Here is a 19,607-nt window from a genome sequence, read left to right on the forward strand (position 1 = left end):
ACCACTACATCACGTAACAGCAACAAAAACATGAACAAACACTGAACGATTGTATTTTTTATTAACTAACATTAACACGGATTAATAAATGTATTGTTCCATGTTCGTTTGTGTACCACACGCAAGGTTTATCAGCAAATCCATGTCTTCTTTTCTCCGTTTTAAGTGTATCTCTGTGGCAGAATTACAGCGCCACATGCTGGTCTGGCATGTATAGTACATCGGTTTCGTGTGGACGCGAATATTTGTTGAGGGAAAAAAAGATCGGGGGTCCGTCTCCGTGTGGACGGGGCCGAAGAAGTAACGGGTACTTACGGTTATGGATAGAAATGTAGCGTAGTAAAGAATACAATATTTGCCTCTCAAATATACTTGTGTAAAGTCATGAGTACTCCCCAAAAATGATACTCGAGTAAAGTACAGATCCCTCAAAATTGTACTCAAGTAAATGTACTCCGTTACTGTCCGGCTCTGTATATCATGTTGATATATTGCCATAGTTAAATTCCATAACATGCCAATTACATGTGATATCAATTTCACGTGTTAGCAACATACATAAGTTCTTGCATAATTTTTTTCGTTAATTCTTAGTTTTTGCCTTGATAATAGAAAATATGAGCTAGAAATCATGTATGACAGTCAAAAATGAGATATGACCTACAAAATTACCAGATCCTGCCATTAGCTAGAAGACATATCTTCTATGATATCTTGTGCAGGCTCAGGGGCGCTGCACAAGATCCCGGGCCCTATGCATAGGCAGTCCTAATGGCCCCCCCTCCCCTTGAAAATATATATTCCAGACTTTTCAAGGGCCCTCTCTTCCTTTGGGGCCCTGGTAATCAGTACTGGTTTTACCCCCAGTCCGACGCCCCTATTAGGGCTTATATGTGGATATGAAGAAGCAATACAGGAGACCTATATTTCCTGTATATGCACATATATGCACCTCAATTTTGCCTATATGTGGCATATGCATATATGCAGCATATATGCAGTATATATACGCATATATGCAGCATATATATTATCATATATGTGCATATATGCAGCATATATGTGCATATACACTGCATATAGGTTTCATATATGCGCATATATCCACATATAGGTTCTTTCCATGTGGGACATAACAAAACCTGAAATAAATGAAGGGGTATGAATACTTTCTCAAGGCACTGTACTTCATGAATTATTTTCCAATAATAAACATTCTTTTAACTTTATAAGTAGGTCTTGGATACATTTCATAACCTTCAGGGTCCACAAAGATTCTCATATATTTTACTCTGTTTCTGTTCTTTACCCTCTGCCCTATTCACAACGTTATGGTTTCATCTCTACTTATTGATTGCTTGTTTGACCCTATTATGTGATGACTGACCAGCACATTGCTCCCTTCTGTTTTTAAACTGCTGCCGTCACTTCAAAACGAGACATTCCCAAACCCCCGTGGCAACAGCAGACACAGAGGTGGGGCAGAACAGCTGTCAAAAGATTGCTCTCTCATCTCTTCCTTTAGATAGATTTATTCCCTTTCAAAGTAAGCTCAACTGTATGCTAGAGATGTCAGTTAATGTCATCTTTTTCTTACTTTATATACTTATACTTATATACAAATGTCTGCCTTTCTCACATGTGTCCCAGTAGTTCTGCCATTTATTACAACATGGTTGTTGAATCAAACACATTCCTCCTTCCCTGTTTAACTTGACTGTTCAGTTATCATTATCAAAATTAGGTGCTTCCTTAGCCATTTTGTCTGCTTTTTCATTTCCTTGTACCCCAACATGCTTGTACCCACAGAAAGTGTACTCCCACCTTGTATAAAATAACCAATATTTCTGTGAATATATATCTTCTTCGACATGATTGAAAAGTTTAAAAGCTTGAAAGTGATGCCTCTGAATCCACTATGGTTGTGTAAGGTCCAGGCACTCGGCCCAAGGAAGGTATCTGATGCTGGATGAAGGTTTCCTACGTGTTCGGTCTTTCAGCGCGTATAGTTATTCAATTTAGGTTAAACTCAAATCTGACTCCATTTTATTATTTAATCTGACTCCATTTTAGTATGAGCTTGAATTTAGGTTGAAATGCAAATTGGTTGTAGGCCTTTTTAATTAGTATTCTTCTGACATTTGATTATTCTAATTAACTCTTTATTTTTTTAACTCGTTCATTCGGGTGCTCATGTCCCCAACAAGGATTCAACGTAATCTACTATAGTCAATAATTAAAACAGAATAAAATCAAATGTAACAATTTATTATCAGTCAGGTAAATATGTGTTCTGCCAATTACATATCCAATTGAAACATATCAAATAATAGCATTATAAAACATCAAATTCTCAAAGATTAATCTAAAAGTAAAATATGCATACCTGACCTTAGAAAATACATAGTATGAAGTGAAGAGACACACCACACTACGGCCTTTCTAAGGTTGAGACCATTGTACCAGTCGCCCTGAGACAATTCAGATGACACCAAACATGACTGTAAATATCACTTGCATTAATGTAGAATATTATACTATTGGCAATTCTGAGTGAAACTAAGTGGAGGTAGTGTGATGGTGAGGTGTGAACTGCTAGGTGTGGTGCGTCTCCGATGGCACTGTTTTAAGAGAGTGTTCAAATGTTAATTATAAGGAAAGTCCTTTGTTTTCTTAGGGAGAAGTCGTTCCTCAGTCCAGACTGTCCGGCTCCAGTCTTACAGTTGCCATGGCAATTAATATATATTTTTTTAATAAGTATGATTTGACTGTCTGAAGGTAGAATCCTTGACAATGATGAATGGAGAACCATATTCACCTCAGTTGATTCTCTGATTCTGTAAGTCATAATAATGAGAAACATGATGTATAATAATGTGCATGCATGCATTGCATACATTACTAATTAGCAGATAATTATTGTGAGACACTAGGTCATTATTATGAGGTTTCTCATTAATATGAGAAACCTAGCCATGATTTTTGCCTGTTCCCTCAGTTGAGTGAAAACAATGATTTTGTTAGTCATAATAATGACTTTCTCATAATTATAATAACTTAGTATTTCATATTGACAGAAACTCTCATAATGATGATTTAGCATACCATAATAATGAGAAACATTCTTATAATTTAGTATAATTATGTATTATGACTTTCCCATAATTGAGTTGTTTTTAGAAAGATTTAGAAAAAAAAACAATTATGATTTATGAGTATAATCTCATAATGACTTCACGTCTTATAATAAGAAGTCATTACGAGAAAGTTCCTCATGACTTACAGAATCTTATTTTATTATCTTTTTTAACCCCTTGATGCACAATATTGGTCTAAAGTGACCTGACTGCTCAGCCAAGCATGAAATAACAGGAAATGAATATGGGTTATTTTTGACCAATGTTGTGCGTTAGAAGGTGTTTTCAAAGCTTGTGCATCAAAGGGTTAAAACTCAGCTCTAAACAGAAAGGTGCAAGTCTTGAGCTTTGTTTACACATGCATAAACTTCCTTTATTTATGTTCCTATATCTATAAATACAAGATTTGGAAGTTGAACAAACTTGTTAAAAAAATTTAAGAGTCTCACATAGAAACAACAACAAACAGAATTCTCAACACACTGTTAAACCATGATTCATTTATTGCAAAAATGACTATAAAAGACCAATCAAGTTCAAAACTTCAAACCTGAACATCTTACATTTCAGTGGGGTGGTAAAATATTCTGTAAATGACTGTGAAAATTATTAAATCTATTTATTTTTATAAGTTTTCTTTGAGATTAATCTTGTCCTAGCTAGTATGTATATCCTGTTATTTTGTTAGACTTACAGGCTAAAGATTGTGACATTTTTCCCCAACTCTTTCTCTGTAACCATAACCAAATAGCTTGGATTACTTATTGTAAGCTTACATTTCTGACTTGCCTATCTCAACTCACTCCATTTTATGTAGATTGTGATGAAACAATTTATTTGAAAACACTTTGGCCATGATGCACAATAGCCAGTGTCCATACTGGCACAGAGTGGTTTTCACACAGTCTTTCTCGTAATTTCTTTCATTCGTCTCTTCTTAGCACTGCCAAAGATTAGCGCATTTCCTGCAGGAATAACACAAAGATAATGTCTGGCTTTCCTCATATTTATCCTATTACTCAAGCACCGTAAAATTAGTTGAACAGAAAGGACTGTACCTATATATGTGGATATATAAAATCAGATAACAAATGATAACATCAACATTTACCATGTTTCATCCGAAGGTGCTTTAGAAGAGCCGATGTTGTGTATTCTTTGCGACCACGAGATATGACGGCCCTACACATAAGGCACACTGCTTTGCTACAGTCTCCCTCTTTTAGAGAGAAATACTTCCATACGGGGCTTGATTTGGCTATTGTTCTCTTTTGCATTTCACAGCATTTACTGCTACAGTAGGCCCTGTTTGTACATAATATGTTGTGATATGAAACGTGACTGGCATCATGAGATGAACTGCTATGCTGAGATACCGAGGCTGGAGCTTCGCTGTTAGCGCATATCGGCTGGTTTGGATGCTGTGTTCTGTATATGTCTGAAGCCCCTAAAGGCAAATCTGGACTGTGTGGTGACCAGCTCTGATATGCATCTTCAGTGCTCCCCATTGCATCGCCTGAACACAAGCCGGAGTTCATGAATTCAACTTTGATTTTAGATGGGAAATGACAGTTTGTCATTTCATCCTCAATAGGATTTGTGTCGGTGTGATCGGCGCATACATGTGAGCCTTCGTTGTTGCTACTGCCTTTAAATGGCAAATCTACAGATTCCCTGTAAGCATCGACAGAGAACTCAGGCTTTTCCGGTTTAATGAAGGGATGTTGTTCATCTAGTCTCTGGCTTTGGTCCTCCTGGATCTCTTCTAACGATTCTGGCTCCTCATTATGGCTGCAGATCCATCTGGGCTGCCCAGGGGAGACGGGCTGATAAGACTGCACAGGAGCTGAAAAAACAACAATATAATAACATTTACTTCATGCCGATAAAAACATACTGTTGAACTGAAAATCCACATGAATCTGTAATGTGCACTACACTACATATTTGATGACATTAGACTTAAAGATGAACAGATTTTGTTCCTCTGTTGATCTATTTATTAAAAGCTGGAACAGAGTATATTAGATATATTTTTAACAGATCTTTTCTTCCACATTGTGACATACAAATTATCGAAGAAAAAAATTTCTAAGGCATAGACTGAATTCTAGTCATTGGTTGCTGATTGGATTTTGAGACACTGTGCTCAATAATGCAAGCAGGTGAATGTGAGCTTGCAGTGGCATAGTTAAAGAGGACTAAATGATTGGAGAAGACATGCATAAGTCTCCAGAGAAAAGTAATTTCACCAGAAGACATTTATAATATCCTGATTAAATATTAAGAAGTCAGAAAAAAACCCCGCATGGATTAATGGCTCATAATATCAATAACATGCAAACAGACAGAATATAGATGGGGTTGGTTTCAATTTCATGTCGAGTTTAACATGCCACAGACAGCAGTGAACCTTCATTAGCTATGAGTTATTGTTGTGAAATGTAAATTCTGAAGCATCTGATTGGACAAAAATAGGGCACGCCCACGAGTGCAGAATGAGTCATTAATATTTCTGGTCCGTTTTCCAATTTCGAAAGAATTTGATAGTATCTCGGCAAATATTTAAAAGTACACTAGATAAAACTGGATTACACAGCATTAAAGCAAAAACTATTTTTTTATTTAATGGACTGCTTGACTCTTATATGCATTTTTTTCACAATATTATTAAGGTCAGTGGTGAGTCATACTTCCTCGAATACCGTGTAATCAAAAATAGATACATTTATGAATTATCTCGTGGTCATGAATCAAACTTGGACTCGTGACGATAACCAAAACACGCGGACAAATGAGAACATCTGATGAAAAAATATATAGATCATGTCAAAATATTATAAACAGTTCTAAACCACCCAGAAACATTCACCATATTTTGTAGAGATTAATAATTTTACCGGTATTGGTTTCTTCACTGAAGCACCCAGTGTCTCGCAACATTTGTTTCAGTCGCTTGTTTTCGCTCCGGATTCGCTCCGTTTCCTCCTCGTACTCCCGAACCGTTCTGCCGACCGTGAAGATGATCTCCTTCACAGCAGCCATCAAGCGCTCGGTCATGAAAGTGTTCAGACAATCCAGTTTAGCCATTCCTCTACTTTATTTCAAGTCGCTGTATTTAAACGACAAATACAGACAATACAGGTACACAGACGAGCGCGTGAAAGTTCCCCTTTAAAACCAAAGCACAAACACATAAGGTTGCGGTGCTAACTGAAGTGACTCTAGCACCCTTCACAGGACGGGAGGAGACAGTTCAGCGTTTACTGTAAAGCTTTTGGCCAAATAACTTCGTCATTCTTATAAGCTATGTTCAGTCATAGCTTCACTCTCATCCACAGCGCTTGTAATGATAAATAGAGAATCTAAACATACTTTTATGAGATGTCATAGTGGCTTACATGAGATTGGAGTCAAACATCATCTTTATCAAAAACACTCTTATCTCTTGGTACAAGTACGTAACAAGAAACCCAGTTCTCTGTGTGGCAATCGCTGATGAATAAAAATGGTGTAGAAATTATGTTAAAATAATTTAGCTGTTTGCTTTTCAATTGAAAGTATGGATACTAAGCAAAAAATCAGATTTTCTAGCCAAATCCATCAGAATAAAACATTTTAACAAATGAGATCAGGAGATTATGTCATTAAGCCACAACATTCATAAAACTGCTTTATTACTCAAGATGTTTTACTGAAACCAGTATCCTGAAACTTGTTACAAGCAATTAAAACATCACATTTAGCATCTGCTGATTTTATAGTTGTTTATATATGATCAAGTGACCGCAGACATGTATATGTATAATCATTTTAGATTTGTGTATATATTATTTTTATATTAAGTTGTATTTCAAATAATGCTGTTCTTTTGATCATTTGAAATGTCTCGTGATTTACAAAAATAAATAAATAAACATTAAGCAGCACAACTGTTTTCATCATTGATGGAGTTTGAAGTATGAAGTTTCTTGAGCACAAAATCATCATATAAGAATAATTTCTGAAGGTTCATGTGAGACTGAAGACTGGAGTAAAGGAGTAAATGTCTAATCTCATCTGTAACGGAGAAACTGAAAACTGCTTGAAGTCGCATATCAGATACCAAAAAAGACCAATATACTCTTCGATTCCTCTAACTTTTTTATTCTCAATCTGAAGTTAAATGATTAAACATACACTATGATCTGTACAATAGAGTGGGCTAAAATTAATCGATCCATAAAAGTAATGAATCCATCAGATTGATACATAAAACATATTTACATTAAAAAAAAACATTACACTAATATGTAAACAATAACTTCTAGCGATCTGTGTCATGGTCTTTGACGGAACTGTGTTCTGCTTTCCTCCAATGGAACTCTCTCAGCTCGATGTCTGAAACAAAAACATCTTCCGTCAAAAAAAGTTACAAGCTTTAAAAGATGGACAAGAAATACATAGTGCATTTTGTTGCTTTTTAGGTTTGCATGACAAGCAGTAACTATTTACCTTGCCTTGTGTCTGTAACTTTCCCCCCAGTGTCTTCTGTAACAGCATTTGGTAAATCTTCAAGACTTTTTGTTGCTGGCTGTAAATAAAACAAGGATGTTAATTCCATCCTCTTATATCAGAACCAAGTATTGGTGAGGCAAAAACTTTCTTTACCTCTATACTAGCTTCATCCCTTACTGACGTCTCTTCATCTTGAATTGATCTCTTTGCTCTTTTTGGTTTTCCCTGGTCTGGTGTGTCCCCTTGAAGACAAACAGAAACCCCTTCAACAGTTCATGCCAAGCTCTGATTTTGATGAATTTCATAAAGGTAAAAAAATACAACACAAACAAATGTAATACATACATATGTTAACAACTCCAAGAGGAATAAACTCACCATGGCAAGCAAATGTGTGCTTTAAAAGTCGATACTTCTGGATAAAGCCCACATTACACTGATGGCACCAGAATGGCCTCTCACCTGTGTGGAAATAAAAAAATAAAAAAGTGAACAAGCATAAATAATGATTCTGACCCTTGGCACTGTGGCTATTTTGCTTATATGTGCAATATGTGATCATGTGCGTATTCAAAATGGGTTTTGCACACACTGACCCGTGTGAGTGTATTCATGTCTTCGCAGCGTGTATGGACTGCCAAAAGTTGCCTTACAGTGCTGGCAGACATGTTGTTTTGAGTTGGACATTTCTCCTTCAGCCAGCAAGTCATCATCCATGAGCAGTGACTACACAAATGAGGAGAAAACCACACCACTGTGTATCCTATGGTCATTGAAAATACTGGCTAAATACTGGAACTTCACAGTTCTGCTCAGATGTTAACATGTATCAGACAAAGTACAAAGTCCAGAATAAGTAATTTAACAATGATATTTACCAGATTATGGACACGCGAGCGCCTCTTCCTCCTCTTCTTCCCTGTGGTACGAGTTTGGACTTTCACTCTACTCTTGGGTGTGTCATTACACACAGTTTGGGCATTTTGAGGTGGACGGAAATCATCATGTGGATCATCATTTCTGAGAACGTCGTATTCTGGGTGAGGACCGATGGAGCTTGTGTACGATCTTGGTGTCATAGCACTTTCTTGATCAACATCACACTTTGGAAAAAAAGTTACTCCTTTATTCTTATAGTCTGTGGATTCTTGACCAGTGCTTGGATTGAGAGAATTATCTGACTTCAATTCGTAACCTACTTCATTTTCAGGAGAACGTCTGAATTGTAAAATGGCACCCTCTGCCTGTCTATTGTTTCTAAACTCCTCATTTGAACTTGAGATGTCTGTTTGTTCATAGCAGCTGAGGTCTGGAAGGGCTTCACAGAGGGTATTTAGGCAATGAAAACCTGACGGTTTTATATCAGCATCAATCTCTTCTGAACTAGAGGGGGAAATAAGTGCAGGGGTTGGAGGAATGGGCCCAGCATTAGGAAGCATTTCACCACAGCTAGCCCCAGCACTTAGAGTAGATTTGCCCTTACACTGCTCTAAATGCGAAACAAAAGACTTTGTGTTAAATAACCCTAAACAGTAGATGCAATAAACTCGATCATCAAATGAACAACTCGATGCAAACGTCTCAAATGGTTTTGAATCTTGTTTACTACTTTGAACCACATTTGTGTTGTATAGAACATTTCCCCTAGTTTGTAGAAGGTTCAAATGTTGTCTTCTTTCTTGTGAGCTCTTGTCAAAAGTGAGAGCTTTTGCCACCTCTGGTTCATTAGGATGAACTGTCTGAAGATGATCCATCATTCGATGATGTGGCTGCTTGCAGTAAAAGCAGCGATGTGTCTTGAATACACTGGAGTTGTCATCAGTGGAATTGGTGTGGCATTCAGGATCCTGCAAAGAAGGAATAATAACAAACAATAAAATAATCCACATTTTAAAAGAGCATAATAAATTAAATAATATAATAATTCAAAATTCTTTGTATTGTCAGTTTTTGAATATTAGCACTAAAACATTTCATTATGTAAATTACGATAGCAGAATTCAATCAAAAGTGAGAACTAAAAACTTGCTTCACAAAAACAAACAAAATAAAAAAACACTTAAAAAATTAACAACCTGAGAATGAGAACTTGGACAACTTTTCTTTGACTTCTTTCAGACAGCTGATCGGGGAGACTCTTTCTCTTCTGCTCGCTTGTCACTGATATGCTTGTGTCATGTTGAACTTCAACAGCACAAACATTGCTATTCTCAGCAGTGATCTTCTCAGGGTCTTCTTGAAGATCACACTCTTGGAATTTAAGGTAAGACACAGGTCTTACGGCTTCGGATTTGATTTCTTGAATTGAAGGAATTGAGCTGAATTCTAGATCCGCTGTTGGCCGATTCCCACTTCTGCCAAAATCTGTTTTTTCAATACTTTTAGGCTGCTTACACTGGGTTTTTATTCAGTGTTACAGCTATTAGGATCTGGATTATGACTTTCAGTTTCTAGATGCACATTAGAGTCCATAAAGATGTTCCTTTCTACATCTGAATCTTGGATTTGATCGGTCTCATTAGTGATCAAGAATGTGTCATCAAACACAGCTAGATTAGGAGTACATTTTGATTCTGGATAAGTGTTTAAGGATGCAGTACTTGAAGGGACCTTTGGATTTGAAGAGAGCTGAAGGTTGTCACAACACCCAGTATCACAAAGAAGAATAACCATCAGGTTCTAGATCACAAGACACTTCTGAATCTGAAGAAAATGGTTGGCTCACAAGTTGGTTAGGATCTGTTTGCTTTATAAGGGACTGCTGAAGAACATTGCAACCAGCGTTTGAAATAGGAAGGGTTGGAACTGTAGATTCTATGACTTGTGTTGTTTGACAGAAATCTAGTATGGGTGGTTCTACTATCTCCACATCAGGGTTCCGTGATGTATTGAAAGAAGATTCCAAGTGAGCAGGATTTATTGCAGAACCCTGGCAAAAATCAAGAACAGATGGTTCTAATAATTGTGCATCAAGATCAACTTGAGCTATGCTGTTGTCCATGTTGGAAACAGTGGGAAGCTCCACTTCTGGATGATATGTTTTCAGATCAGAACTCTGGCAAGAGTCAAGATTAAGAGGACTTGAGGGTTTCGGATCACAAATCAATTTGGGGATATGACACTAAAATATGGTTTTCCTTCGCCTCATATATCCTAGTTTCTGGAAAAAAAGGCAACTGCCTAAATCTGAGAGAACTGATAAAGGAGCCTAAGTTGGATCTAAAGGTCTGTAGATGCTGAGTTTCTGGAGCAAGGTTTCCCAATTCTGCATCAAAAGTTTCCTGAGTTTTGCTGGATTCTTTTTGTGCTTACATTTAAAAACATGCTCCTGAAATTTGTTCTATTTATAAGACTCCTGGCAAAAAAAACAATGCGGTGAACAAGGTCTTCATCATAATCCATTTTAGAATTTCTAGGATGGTTGAAGTTCTTTTTAATAGAAAACTGCTCAACAACGGTTTCCTTTCTCTACAGTCTTTGTCAAGATTTAAAGCTTTCACCACTTCAGGTTCTCTTACATGAACACACTTTAGGTGCAGTTCTATTTTTCTACATGCCTTCCCACAAAACCATCAATACAGTGCTTGCATTACTTTTTTTTGTGTCCTCCACTGCTCACTGCAGTCATGCATCCACTGTCAGAGGTTTTATGGGACATGAGAAAGTCTGAGGGCATTTCGGATTCTTCAAAACTTTTCACAAATAACTCATTGGTTTTCACATTTTGTACAGAAGGTTCATTCATCCCTGAGATATCAGAGTTGTCAGCTGAATCGTCCAGAACCTATTCTGACATCTGACAGTTAAATTTTTTTACAAGAAAACAGTGTAATTAAATATAAATTGAGATTTCTCTGTTCAAGTATTTACATAACTCTTTACATTTCTAGAGGCTGATTGAGAACAGATTTGCTTTTGAGTCCATATTTACTTTGAGTCCGTATTACTTTTCAATCTGCTACTATTGCACACCTGGTTTTTCAGACCCAGTTTCTTATTTTTTCTCTCACTGCTACTGACAGTCTCCATGTCTAGCAGTTTCTTGTCTACATTAACATCCGACAGAGATTCTTGACCAGCAAATACCATATCAGATGTTTGACATGACATTCTCTCCTTTGAACTCATGGGCATGTCCTCTGTTTGTCTGATGGCAGTAAAGGCCATTTGGTCTCTGACTGGGTGATTTGAGATATGCTGTGAGGCAGTTGCATCTGGAGCTGGAAAGTTGGAGTCGCTGGAGAGATTTTTGCCAGGTGTGCCCACCGCATCTAATTGATCAATTTGAATGATAGGAGCAGAGGCAGTTTTCTTTTTATCTAAACCTTTGGAGGGAGTCAACACATCTTCATCAACATCGTCTTCAATATCTGAGAGGACAACACAAACTAATTTTGTGTCAACGTTCTTCTTCATGGTGCCAGAACTAGTTTCCTTGAAAAAGGATTGAAAAACGCTTTTTTGTGGCATTACGGTTAATTTCATAGCAGAAATGTTCTTACAATCACACTTCCAATCACACTTTCTTCTTCCACATTCAGACGGAGCATTTTCAGCAGCAGTTCTTTCATCCGATTGCTCTAGGTCATCATCTATTACTATAAATGGTACCTGGTCTCTGGCTGTGTTTTCTGAAACACCAGGAAAATTAACGTTGCAGTCGCCTTTTTGTTGACTCTTTGTGTTATTTACCTCAGATGATTCAAAGGCCAGTGTGCCCCCAATGTTGTCATGCTCTACTTCTGGATCACGCTGTGGAGATCCAACCTTCACACAGACTATTTCTGTCTCATTGTAGCATATTTCAGGCTTGTTTTGGATGCCATGACCAGAGAACTCCACTGGCAATGTGCAAAGATTGGAATCCACGATTTTATCTTTCACAGCATCCACCATTTCATCATCAACCCGTGCTGAGGTTTTTTCATGACTAAAGCCACTACTTTTCTCAGAGCAACCTGATTTTAAGTCAGCTCCCCCAGGGACTGAGCTCCAGTACTTGCATGCTGTCATAATTGGTTGTAGAACGATCCTGGGCTGCATATTGAAGTGGCTCATGATGTCACTGACCAGCTTGGTTTTGGTTCTTTGATTACTCTTGTAAGAGGTGGTAGGCTGCTCAATAGCTTTCCTGCTTGCGAGAGCTCCAGACACTGCACGGGTTGCACTTCTCTTCAGATGTGCAGATCCATCCTTATTCAAGGTCTCTTCACTCCCAGATTCTTCGGACTCATCACTTTTGTCCCCCGAAGGCTGCAGTGGGGGAAAGCGACAATCAACCATACGTATAAGGACTTAAACAACAGTCTTTAGGGTCAGCACGACCTAGGATTCAATGCACAAACAATTCTTCTTTTTTCCCGAAGATATGAAACTGGATTAAACTAGCAGTCAAAAAAAGTTTAATCACATAGTCTTTCCTACCTCCTGATTATGGATTTTTGGGCGTCGGCCCCTTTTCAGGTCACCATAAAAACGTTTCTTGCGCTGCCGATAGGCGTACGGTTTCTCTCCACAGTGAATCTCCATATGCATCAACAGCCGCATTTCCCATGCAAAAACTTTGCCACAAAATGGGCAGGGTAGTGGCCCTTGCCCTCTGGTTCTGCTTTTCCGTAACGAGTCTTTGTTTGGGGACCCATGAGGCGTCTGCTGAAGGGGTACGAAAAAAATATTTTAAAACACATTTAATGTAGTTATCTAAAAAATGAGGGCCTTTAATAAAAATGATTTATATAGGTTAAGATTTTAGGTGTAAAATACAATACCCTGCAATGTATTATCTCAATCTAAATTGACAGATACAAGTTGGAACATAATAGTGCTTTCAGAAAGGCATTACTAACCTTGCAGATTCCTATATTATAATTTACAAAATCAATACACAAATAAACATCCTTTAGTAAACAGAAGTAAACGCATTAAAGTTGTGAGATTTTTGTTTTAAAATATTGGCTGTATTATCAAGTCAATTTGGTATCAGCAGTTATTTATTATTAGTTCGTTATCATTTACACTTCAATGTGAAAATCAAAAGGCACCCATATAATAGACTAACCCACATTCTTTTTTCTATTATTCCACATAAAAGTTTATTTCCAGATCCCTGGTTTCTATGCCTCTTATTGGTTTCTGTTCGTTTGTCTTAGCATCAACAGCTCGTTCATGATGGTCACACATTTGCATCCTTAATCATTACTTGTCTAATTGTGCATCGTTTCCTTCAATTTCTTAATTCTGGTTCTATTGATTGTGAAAGATTTTCAAGATCCCTATCATTAAACAAATCTGGCATTTATGTTATTGTGATTTAAAACTATGAAATGCGGAGGTATATTTGGATCATTCTTCAGGGTTTTGTAAAGAACACATACCATAGTATTTGGTTTTTTATTACTTGCTGACAGCTCATCATCAAGCCTCTTTTTTCCCTCCCATTTCCTTTTTCCTTGTTCCTTAAGCTCCGGCTCCATTTTAGTTTGCACTCGTCTTCTTTTCTTTTCCTTTAGCATACATCCTACATGTTTCCTTGAGTGCTTCTTTAACTTCTTCTCCAGAGCAAAGTCTTTGCCACATATTTTGCATGGGAACCTCCTCTTCAGATATTTAGTGCTTGATGTTCCACAGTCAGAGCCTGAGATGTCCTTTGATTGCTCAGGAGCGCTCTCCGACTCATCTATGGCCGTATTAGGAAGATCTGCACTTTCTTCATCCTCATCTTTTGTGAATGCTGGCACATTAACAACCAGGATGGACTTATCATCACTTGTTTGACGTCGTTTATTCTTGACCTTTCTTAATCCTTTAGTTTTCTGGCTATTTAGTCTCATCTTCTTAGTGACTTGCCGTTTCTGAGTTTTGCGCTTACGTAATCGCTTATCGATCAATAAAAAAGGAATGTGAGTTATTATACAGAAATAAAAGTAAAAAAAAAAAAGATCAGCGTATCCGTAAAGTATATATTAAAGGGGTCATCGGATGCCCATCTTCCACATGTCCACTGAGTGGATTTTTATCATGAACATTTTTTTTCATTATAGACTTTATCATTATTCACATCATTACTGTGTACACACATTTCAGACAACTCTATACACACAAGACCATTGTGTAGTACACATTTCAGTTCATGTAAAAGTTCATTTTGCATCCGATGACCCCTTTAACATTTGCATAATCGGTTACAAATCTGAAAACTAACCTTGGTGGCAAGCTGTTGTGACCTTGTACGGCCACTGCCATACAAGTTAAAGTAATCACTCCTATTCCTTACTTCCCCATGCTGAGTGCGAATGTGTGGCTCCAGCCATCCTTCACGAGTAAACACTTTATCACAATGCGGGCAGGCATGTGTTTTCTTGACCTTCTTCACCTTCTGTACTTCTGTAGTTTTAGGCACGGCCACAGTTGTTTCTTCTTTAGTCCGCTACGAGGAATACAAATATTCAAACTTAATAGAAACACAATAATGGGAATGATCATACATCCAGATCAAATTTATACAATGTGTGAGAAGGTACCTCAGTCTTGATTTGCAGACTTCTGCGTAATAAAACCTTTTTGGTGTTATGGGACTTCATGTGGACACGAAACCAGCCACCATGTAAGAAGACTTTGCCACACTCTGAACATTGGAGCTTACGTTTGTCAGCAACTTTGCCCTCCTTCTCCACATCATTTTTTCTTTGCCTCTGAAAGACATTCAAGTCCATTTAACAAAGAGAGAAGCATGGAAAAACATACGCAGTGTGCTTCAAACATATTACACCCTGGATATGAAAGTGGATGAATAATGTCTGTATTTTTATATATAAGTCAATCCCGGTAACAGCATATTCAAACAGTGCGTCCGAATGTGGCCAATTCAGGGCACTGATACTGCTGGACAATGTGTGGCATTTAAACTCTACAGTACATTTTTTCCAAGATAACATGGCATTACAAAAATTTCAAATATAGGACTATATTAAAGTAAACCACCTGCAGAAAAGACTCAAATTCATGGATTCATATCAAACTAATTTTATTAATATATACATATATATATACACAACTGGTTTATAGAAAGAAAAAAAAATCAAAAACTTTGTGATTTTCTAATTTGTATATACATATATAAACATACAAAATATTTACAAAGTTCCACTGGATGGTTCTTCGGGTATCAAAACCGGTTTTATTTCACCACCTCCCTCTACAAAGCACAGTTCTGGCTCAAAACGCTCTAATTTAATCGGAGGTGTGTCCAAAGTGTTGATCAGCATATTAACTGGTTGACCGAACCCTTTTGCCTCTAAATAAGCACGTCGATGGTTTATTTTAAGATGAGACCATAAATTAGATGTGTTCTTCCGACCAGCCATGTTGGACCCCCGGCTAACTCTGGCTGAACATGCATGGCAGAAGACTTCACCATATGCATCTTTTGAAAAGTAGTCCCAAACTTTGCTAAAACAGCGATTTGGAACAAATTCCACCTGTGAAGCAATAAGGAAAATACATGCATAAGCTTTTTGTCACACTTTAGCGATACTTATTTGCATTCAAGTTTTTCTTTTATATTATAAAACACTGAATGCATTCAGATAATTGTAGGTATGGCTTTAACTGAAATGCAGTGATGAAAGCGGGCCTAGAAAATGAACTTCAACTTACTAATATCTGACTTAATATAAATAAAAGACAAGAATTTTATAGTCAATTATCTGACATTTTCTTCAGCTCACTGGTGATACTGGTCTTTTAATAGCATTGAAAACTCTTTAAAATTCCTTAACTATTTTCTAACAAATGACCTTTTAAGAATTCCATAATGAAATATTGTAATAAGCTGTTACTACACAGAGCCGTTGTTAACTGAGAAGATGCGCAAATAAACGCTGAAAATGAACGTGGATTTGCGCATCTTCTCAGTTAACAACGGCTCCGAATGATCGGAGCAGCCCTAATAAAAATCCAGCTTTTTTTTTAATACTAGAGGTTCTTAGGTTGGCCGAGAGAGATCCAAAAAAGGTAGAAAAGCCCTCATTTAAAAATCTCTAAAAGAGCACGGATTGGTAAATTAAAAACAAACACCAGCTGAATAACATGCCATATATTGCAACTACAATAAACAGTGCATCAGTCTAATCTACTGCTCTCAGTCAGTCTTCAGATAAATGTAATAATTGATCTACCTTCCCTTCCTGCACACAGAATAGTTTGTACTGACAAATGCATTTCAGTTAATAATAAAAAACTAATAATAATAATTTAGCTTTTTTCTTTTCATGCAACAGACTACTAGAATGAAGTAGCAGTTGATGCAATGCTGATTATAGTACATTATATTTGTTCTTCAATTCATCTTTAGATAAACCTATGATCTACACATCTAGCTAGTTACATAAAACACATCATCTGACAAAAAATGATCACAGATGACCTAGCTACATCTGATGTTTCCAGAGTTATGTTATGCTCATAGGCTGCATTCACTGATTCTTTTTTAACTAGTGGTGCATCAACCCCACATAACATCTCCGGTAACGGTACTTTTTTTTTTTTAAGCCACATATCAACTCTTGTTTTCATAACTCTCACTTTTGGCCTCAGACTCACCGTTAAAACAGCATCTGCTTCAGTGGTTGCTTTCTTGTTCTCTTCGTAGATTGGTTGTAGCTGTATGAGTGTGTTTAGTTCATCCTAAGATACAGGCTTACTATCTTAGGATAGCACTTAGGGCTTACTATACAGAAGTCATTCTACTCATCACTTTGTCAAAGGATAGCAAAAAAAAAAAAGTATATTTTGAGAAGGTTTGTGTACATTTGTTATTATCATCGGCCGTTGAAAACCCCATATTGGTCAACCACTACTCCAAAATGTGCACTATGCGATATATATTTTTTGACTCTCTTACTACTTTATTGACTCTTATTGCATCAAATAACATTATGTGTCAATGAACATCACACCAAATATTCAGAATAGTGGTTGATTTATATAACTTTTTTTTTTTTTTAAGAGTAGTTTATTTTCTCCCCATTCTATCCGTTAACATCCTTAAGAGGTATTTATGTGTGAAGGAAAGAAAATCTCTATTTATGCATATCTACACCCATATTACTTATGACACTAGAGAACGTGCAGTACCTTGGGTAATTTCCTTTTCACATCCACTATCTCCTGAGTTCCTGACTGAGCTCGGGCGGGCAGGTTGATAAGGGCTGTCACTGAGTGGGTCTTCATGTGCAAGGCTAACTGACAGGGCCGAGCGAACACCCGATGAGGGCAATGAGGGCACCGACACATCTGGTTTACAACTCCTCTTTTTTTGCGCCGTTTCTGCACAGGGGCGGTAATTCTCTTTTCTGGTTCTTTATCACTGTTGTTGTGGTCACTCTCAGGCTCTTCTTCACTCCTGTTCATCTGCTCAGAGCCATCTGACAGATCGTCCACAGTTTCTCTTGACAGCTGCGTGTGGGAAAACAACACAAGCTACTGGAATATCCTTTAAACGTCCTCATTTCACATTTAGAAATGTTCATTTGTGTCCTGTATAGTAAGATATTTTAAAATGATAAAATGAGATTAGATGTCATGTCGACTTTAATCGTGCTACTGTTTACCTGAGAGAGCCTTTGCAGCTTCCTCTTTTTCTTGTTGTCACCGTAGAAGCATTCCTTGCGCCGGCGGTACGCATAAGGCCTCTCGGTGGAATGAATGCGCATATGAACCATCAGCCTCTGTTTACTTGCAAAGACTTTACCACAGTCTGGACAGGCAAAGGACATCCTCTGCCTTCTGTTCTGTCCTCTCCAATGCCGGACCCTACTGGGGCCTGACGTCGGATCAAAGTCCAGAGGGGCCATGTAACTTTGGGCAGAGTCCCAGGACATGCTGTCCACCAGGCCATAGGCAATGCCTGTGCCTGTCCCGGCATTTTCAGGTCCCTGATCAATACTTTGAGGTAATGTGCTGATGCTGCACAGGGGGATTTCAGTCGACTCTGTTTTGATCACAAGAGCTTCTGATCCCGGTCCACATCCAAAGTTGACAGCACCCTCATCTTGCCGGGATGGACTGGCCTCGTCTGTGGTGGAAAGCGTAACAGTTTCTGATGGGCCTAAAAAAAATAAACAAAGTGCAACAATTTGATGACAAAAAGTGTGAATTACTGTTTAAGCATAACTGAGTATCTGCAGGTAAAATGTGCTGGTTTAAATCAAAAGGAAATGCAAGTTAATGGTCCGTTGTGTCGTATGATGCGTTTATGCGTTTCTTCCTGTGGACTCTAGAGGGGGCAGCTCTAATCTGCGTGCCCCCTGGACGTTTTGGAGCGAAAACATCGCACAGACAATTCACAGATCAGTGTTTACTTTGCCTAATGCGGTTGCTAGTATAGTTCATATAACAAATATTTATAACTTCCCTTATAAGGAAGAGCAAAGACTTAATGCACGCGGATGATCTCACCAAAAACAAAGTCCACGGCCGTGCATTTAATGTAGAACACAAAACTATGTAGCAACTAGCAACCAAATAAATGTTTGGAGAAAACTCTCCTCGTGGCTATTATCAAGCCGTGCTATCTGTCCTGCGCAGTGTTTTGCATTAAAAACGACATTACTGCATCGTGCTACCTGGCCAGTCGGCTCGGTTTGCCCCCTCCATCCACCGGAGCCTCCGTCTCAGGACCTCGTTTTCTTTCCGTGCTCGGATCGTCTCTTCCTCGTACTCCAGCACCGTCCCGCCGACCATCTCCATGATCTGCTCCACCGCCGCCATCAGGCGCTCATTCAGCGCGCGGTGCAGGAGCTGCAGCTTGGTCATCTTGTATTTATTTTTTTTATCTTTTTCCAGCAGTTAAATTCAACAACGAACACAAACCACTGAAAGAGCTCGCTATCCCCGTTGCAAGAACAGTTGCAGTTCTCTTCCAAATTTCGAAGGCAGCCGGAAACTGTTGCCTGCCCCCTACCGCACTGGAGA

At 38.0% G+C, this 19,607-nt stretch overlaps 2 protein-coding genes across 10 annotated transcripts; both read right to left on the reverse strand.

The window, feature by feature from the left end:
- Positions 1 to 3,622: 3,622 nt before the first annotated feature.
- On the reverse strand, positions 3,623 to 6,422 carry LOC132115461 (uncharacterized). The gene is made up of 3 exons (XM_059523992.1): positions 6,038 to 6,422; positions 4,249 to 4,983; positions 3,623 to 4,102 (listed from the first exon to the last, which is right to left on the reverse strand). The coding sequence occupies exons 1-3, from the start codon at positions 6,225 to 6,227 to the stop codon at positions 4,035 to 4,037; spliced, it is 993 nt and encodes a 330-aa protein (XP_059379975.1). The 5' UTR covers positions 6,228 to 6,422; the 3' UTR covers positions 3,623 to 4,034.
- An 845-nt stretch (positions 6,423 to 7,267) lies between these two features.
- On the reverse strand, positions 7,268 to 19,607 carry LOC132143517 (zinc finger protein 236-like). Of its 9 annotated transcripts, none has more exons than XM_059553826.1 (11): positions 19,259 to 19,607; positions 18,245 to 18,741; positions 17,769 to 18,089; positions 15,155 to 15,325; positions 14,836 to 15,060; positions 8,513 to 9,481; positions 8,288 to 8,360; positions 8,013 to 8,096; positions 7,788 to 7,876; positions 7,632 to 7,710; positions 7,268 to 7,535 (listed from the first exon to the last, which is right to left on the reverse strand). In XM_059553826.1, the coding sequence occupies exons 1-11, from the start codon at positions 19,446 to 19,448 to the stop codon at positions 7,444 to 7,446; spliced, it is 2,790 nt and encodes a 929-aa protein (XP_059409809.1). In that variant the 5' UTR covers positions 19,449 to 19,607; the 3' UTR covers positions 7,268 to 7,443. The 9 variants fall into 9 exon arrangements, 7 of the variants coding, with proteins under 7 accessions (XP_059409809.1, XP_059409792.1, XP_059409783.1 ...); XM_059553809.1 differs by having other exon boundaries at positions 7,268 to 7,532; positions 8,231 to 8,360; positions 19,259 to 19,606; XM_059553800.1 differs by having other exon boundaries at positions 8,231 to 8,360; positions 19,259 to 19,606.

This window comes from Carassius carassius, chromosome 1 (assembly GCF_963082965.1).
Source record: "Carassius carassius chromosome 1, fCarCar2.1, whole genome shotgun sequence".
NCBI classification, from domain to species: domain Eukaryota; kingdom Metazoa; phylum Chordata; class Actinopteri; order Cypriniformes; family Cyprinidae; genus Carassius; species Carassius carassius.